The 5,911-nt window shown below is 33.2% G+C and overlaps 1 protein-coding gene across 1 annotated transcript; it reads right to left on the bottom strand.

The window, feature by feature from the left end:
* Positions 1-2,418: 2,418 nt before the first annotated feature.
* Positions 2,419-5,235, bottom strand: LOC139886122 (gibberellin 2-beta-dioxygenase 1-like). The gene is made up of 3 exons (XM_071869867.1): positions 4,813-5,235; positions 4,356-4,710; positions 2,419-2,892 (listed from the first exon to the last, which is right to left on the bottom strand). The coding sequence occupies exons 1-3, from the start codon at positions 5,187-5,189 to the stop codon at positions 2,641-2,643; spliced, it is 984 nt and encodes a 327-aa protein (XP_071725968.1). The 5' UTR covers positions 5,190-5,235; the 3' UTR covers positions 2,419-2,640.
* Positions 5,236-5,911: the final 676 nt, after the last annotated feature.

The following is a 5,911-nucleotide window of genomic DNA, read 5'->3' as shown; positions in this document are numbered from 1 at the left end:
ATGATTAATGGTGTATATAAATATATTAACCAATATGCATGAGATAAAAACAAGTTACGAATACCAAAATATTCTTCTGCAAAAGGATTCTTGTTTCTGCCAAAACAAGAATTTAATCTCTGTCTTATCCCAAAGTGATATTCGTGTAACCCAGGCTATAAGGGTCGAATAATTACTTTCGGAAAGTGATACCACGATTCAGTGATTTATCCGGCTATCGATTATTTTACCCTACACGAAAGAATTTAATAAAACCTCCAACAGTTACATGTAAAAAAACCGTGCAGTAACAAAAATCCTACTATATCACATTCAAGCTTCTGCAATGACACAAAAAATTAAAAGAAAACACTTACATTATAATTTTAAATTAGAAGTAGAAGGTGAATGTGAGCTCTCAACAATGGTGGTAATACCGCCATACTCACATACTTCGATTTTCAGCGTTTGCCCTAATTAAAAAAGCATAGCGAATCAATTAATTATTGGGCACGCTAATTAGTGTGAAACCATCTTCTTGACAGTAATCGAAGCCCTAATTTCTCAATAGTATGCAGTTGACGATGGTATGCAGAAATCACTGCCCTAATCGAAGCCCTAAGATCTTGACGATGGTACAGAGATGATCAGATGATATTGATGGTGATGGTGGTTTTCTATGGTTTCAATTTTGAGAGACAGAAAAAGTGTGAACGTGATTAAAACGTGATTTTGATTTAATCCGTTGTTTAAGGGGACACGTGTCATTTTCTTATAATTAGTTAAAATAATCAGAAATTAGGAGAAAAAAGGATTAGGTGAGGATGAACGTGGTTGCGCCACGTGAATTTATGTTACCGATTTATGTATGTAGATATATTTATGTATGTAGATAGATAGATAGAGTAGTATTAAGGCTTCTAAGCCAAGGCCCAATCTTATTCAAATGTTGTAGCCTATGTTTTTTGGCTAAAGGTACGAAACGACAATTTCTAAAGCAAAACGGCAAATATCCAACCCCCCCCCCCCCCCCCCCCCCCCCCCCCCCCCCGTTGCTAATATTAGTAATAGAAATAGAAATATATGTCGTTAACCTTTCATGTCTTCAAAACGACAATTTCATACTACCATAATAAAACCAACTAGAAAGAATTCGGACCGCGCGTTGTTGCAGTTGTATTTTAATATACGTTGCTTGATACCTAATGTACTTAATGGTCCGCGCGTTGTGGTGGATCATTAGCTTTTGGTGTTATATGTTATGTTTATATATGTCCTATTATCCATATCGCGTTATTATTACTAAGATTTATGATGCAAAATCCCAATTTTATTTAGTTAGTACGAGTAATATCTTCATTTCCATTATTCAATCAATCATGTCGCAACTACTTGGCCAAAATGATACCATAAATGTGACACAATCATATGATAGATCCCCTCCGTTAGTATGCACAACTAATTCCAAAACTATATTTACTAGAATGCAACGTATTCATCTTATAAAACTCTAGTAGAGTTCTCAAAATGGTAAGGCACTAGGTAACCAACTTATGACAAGTAACAAACTTGGATTTAATTTGGACCAATATGAGCCATAACCCATTAAATCGAAAACAAACCCCTAAGTGGATCCGTGGATCTATACACAACCACTATCCATAATCCGAGTATGAATACAAGGTTAAAAAAAAAAAAAAAAAATTGGTGGAGCGTCGCCAAATTCGCCAATCGAAAACTCTAATTTCATTTTCAAACAAGAAAAGAAAAGAAAAAAAAAAGACGTGGTGCTTTCATTTGGAGCAGTCAAACAACAAAATTCTGCGAGAAATTTATAAGGGTTAATAGTGTAATCTCTGACCAATATTCTACAATATTGTATATCTTTCAAGAAAATTACAAGATGAGAAAAAATTCATATGTTATGAATAGTGGACATAACCACTCCCTTGGTTGGGGCTAGAATTTTGGATTGAACGTCGCCAAATTCACACTAATCAGGAACCCTAATTTCATTTCAAACAAGAAAACATAAGTAAAAAAAGGCGTCAAAAGGTATGTACCGGTTACTTTATCAGGACACCACTATTGAAGAAAGAAGGGTTGGATTAAAGTTCCATCGGCAACGTAGATTACTACAAACCCTATTAGCATGTATTTCAAAAAAGGCTACGACCATCATTCTCATCTAGAGAATCCCACTTGATTAGTACAAATCGGTGCCACCAAGCCATTGTCAAAAGGTATGGACCGTTAAGGTCACAATCTATGTAGTGCCCGATCAAGGTTTATGAACATTAGGTGCAGGATGCCCCAACCTAGTGATGTGCGGTGATAAAGATAGCGAAGATTTTATGTTGTAGACAACGTATGGAAGCTAATGGTCCTGAATAGTTTGATTAGGTATACCCATAAAGTTCACTGTTTTACCAAAAATAAGAACATTAACCTTTTCTTTAACAAGTCCATTAACAAACTAAAAGTTGTTACATAAGTATTTCAAACACCAACTGTAACAATTACATAAAAGACAGTATGTACCAAAAACATCAAGCGAGAACAAATTTACATGGATCAACTTACGAGCTGTCAAAGTCAATACGCGACTACAACTATACCGTGTTTGACAAGTCAAATAGAAAGAATACAAAGCCAAAAGTCTTAAGACGCAACAATTTTTTCAAAGAGACCTAATCGATTATCCGCCAATCTCGTATTGAATGCAGATTTCTTGTACTCAAACCAAGTGAACTCCTTGTACAAACTATCCTCTTCTCCTTGCATAAGTGACGGTAAGGGTGCTATTTTCTCACTTAATGGTGGTCCTCCAAAATAAATCATAGAGACCCTACTCTTTGTACCATTTGCCACCACCCTATGCTTCACACTCTTGAATCTTCCATTAGTCATTACCTTCATGTCCAAATCAATTACATATTTTAGATTGAAACCCACATAGAATAATCATTTACTTACATTACCCATATCAAAAAGATCTACTGCAACTTGTTACATCTTTTTCCCATATCAATTAACATAGATTTTTCTGAATATCAATTCAAAGAATGAAAACTTTAGGACCTAATTAAAAATCTAAAAATGACTTGTTGGACATGTGAAAAAGATTGATCTCGACTAAGGAAAAAGACACCTAGATTTTGATGGAGAATCTATTCAGATTTATTTGACCACTTTGTTTCTTACGGAGTACGGAGTACTATTTATATTTATTATTCCTAGTATACATCATGTGTATTTTATTATTTATATAAATTAGTATTAAGATTTATTTTATTTTTTTACCACAGTCAATGATGGGGTCTGAAAGCGATGTCATAATCCACCCATTCGAAAATGGGATGAATATTCAGTCCTATTCTCAGGAGGGAACGTCAGGACGAATTCATACGAGGATTGTGTGTGGTAAACCCACTCAGATGAGGCTCGATGCAAGACGTCCGCTTGTAACCTCCAGGGATATATTTTGCAGCTCATGATGATCAAACCCCTTATATCCCTATCTCCCTAGTCCCTTATGGGAAGTTGGGTCATCAACAATCGCCAATACATCAAAGTTATTTTATGATTTATATTAATCATTAATAATTAAAATTAATAATTTTTTAATTACACAATGAACTGAATGAGAACAAGTAATCAACTATATGGACTTCACTTTTCTGAAGGGTTAGTAATATTATCTATTAGTGCAAAGTATAATTTTGATAGATTCATCAAGATACATTAAAAATTTGTTATGCATAGCATATTAATGCACAATTTTAATTATTTTATTGTTTTTATCAAAAAAAAAATATGGTGATATATTATCACTCTCTCGCTTAGTAGTTGTGAGTTGCTGTTTTTTCAGAGACCGAAAAGAATCGAAAACGATTACAATATAACTCAATTATCAAAGAGCCACGTAGTCACCCTTACAACCTTGAGGTTGAGGGTTCGAGTCCTTGTTAGGATATTTCCGTGGTATATATATTCGTGTTAGTATTAGGTTCGTGTGTGAGTTTGCATTAAAAAAACAATATAACTCAATTAACTCAATTAGACTACATTATACATATATATAAATAAAAACTACAAAGGTATGATGAAAAAAAACCATTATCCATATATTTTGACGCCAATATATGATCACCCATTCTAAAAGGAAGCAAATGCTACACTTACAAAACGTTCAAGAAAATAAAGTGTACCAATCATGAAAATAAATAAACATATGATTTCTCTTTTAACTATGTTCATTTTCTAATTAAGTTTCGTTAATATTTATCATTTTATGATATAATATATATTTATATAATAGATAAATATAAATATAATAGTCGTATATCATAGCTAATTCATCTATGTACATGTACCTGTAACGAATCACCAACATTGATGAAAAAGGAATCGGAATCTGGAGGAACTGACATCCAACTTCCATCTCGTAACGAAATTTCAAGCCCAGAAGTGTTATTGGATCGTAAAACCGATATAATTTGTGGGTCTGTGTGTTCTCCAAAACCCACCAATTTTTCCCCATTTTTTTCATTTTCTTGAAACTCGGGGCATGGTGGGTAATGATTTACTCGAAAAACAGAGTCACTCTGTTCATCTTTCAATAATTTACTAAACACATTTCTTGGTTGTAATTTCATTTCATCCGCCAATAACTCCAATATCTCACACGCCATATTCTTAACTGATGCCACATAATCAGTTACAACAACCCTGCAAAAAAAAGGAATTAAAAAAACAGAGTAAATTAGTCAATTACGTTGGTCAAGAAAACAGAGTTTGACTCTTTTTTTCTTAGATATAAAAAATTCTTACTGGAAATTTTCCGGGTAAGTTGATTCGGGTTTGGCATTGAGAAGGAGATATTCAACCCAACCGAAATCTCCATTGCGGCCGATGCTTTTGTTACCATAACCAAACGGGTCGGGTGGACCGAATTTTTCTTTATCAGAAAGAGGTGAAGAGAAGAACTTCACAGCTTCTGACTCAAGTTTATTAATAAACTTTGTTGGAACACCATGATTAACAACTTTAAAGAATCCAAAATCTTGACATGCTTGAACAAGATGGTTTTTGGATTCAGGTTTAGAGAGGTCAATGAGGGGAATGGAAGGAATGATTAATGGGTTGGTGTTTGGTTTAGTATTTTTCATAAAGAATTGTTCAATATGAGGTTTTGGCACAGCTACCATATTTGCAAAAAAAAAGATTGAAACTTTGAAAGAAGAATGAAATGGGTGTTTTTCAAGTAAGGCAAATTGGAGTTTACATGAGAGGTATTTAAAGTTTAAGCACGTAGGTTGTGGTCATTGCTTGGGTGTTTCTAGGAAAGGGAATAAAGTCAAAATTACCTTTTTGAAATCATAATTACTACAAAAGTAATAATTTAAAATACTAACGTGCATTTTTTTCCTTGTTAAATACTCCGTATTAGTTAAATAAAAACATTCATGGTCAAATTACTCAAAATAGTCAAATATCTAAACTGTGAACGCAAAATCATCATCAGTATTCACTATTAAAATTTTATTTTAATAATAATAATAATATAATTAATATATTATGATTATGATTGATATAATACTAATAATAATAATAATTATTAACAGTTAATAATAGTTACATCAAAGGGCCTTTGCCCTAGCGGTATCGAGGAGCTCCTCTGACTTTGAGATCATGGGTTCGAGTCCTGTTTAGGCAGCGGCGATTCTAGGATGATAATTCAATGGGGTCCTAAAAAAAATTCAAAGTTAATTACTATGTTTTAAGGGTAATTTAATGGTTGTTTACCTCTAAAAAATCCATAAGTTTCAAAAATATATGTGGTCCTGTGGTTAAATTTAGTGATATCCTACACAATTTAAAGAGTACATTGTATAAAAAAAATTCAAAATAGTGGGGTCATAGGACCCCA

The sequence above is a fragment of the Rutidosis leptorrhynchoides genome, chromosome 1 (assembly GCF_046630445.1).
Source record: "Rutidosis leptorrhynchoides isolate AG116_Rl617_1_P2 chromosome 1, CSIRO_AGI_Rlap_v1, whole genome shotgun sequence".
Taxonomy (NCBI): Eukaryota; Viridiplantae; Streptophyta; class Magnoliopsida; order Asterales; family Asteraceae; genus Rutidosis; species Rutidosis leptorrhynchoides.
The sequence above is the reverse complement of the archived record's forward strand: the minus strand, read 5'-3'. Positions and strand labels throughout refer to the sequence as shown.

Bases quoted from the DNA above. Each gene is read 5' to 3' on its own strand.
- LOC139886122 (XM_071869867.1), bottom strand. From the start codon at position 5,189: ATGGTAGCTGTGCCAAAACCTCATATTGAACAATTCTTTATGAAAAAT. The intron at 4,711-4,812 runs GTAAGAATTTTT...TTTTTTTTGCAG, and splicing joins ACTTACCCGGAAAATTTCCA to GGTTGTTGTAACTGATTATG. The intron at 2,893-4,355 runs GTACATGTACAT...TTGGACATGAAG, and splicing joins ATGTTGGTGATTCGTTACAG to GTAATGACTAATGGAAGATT.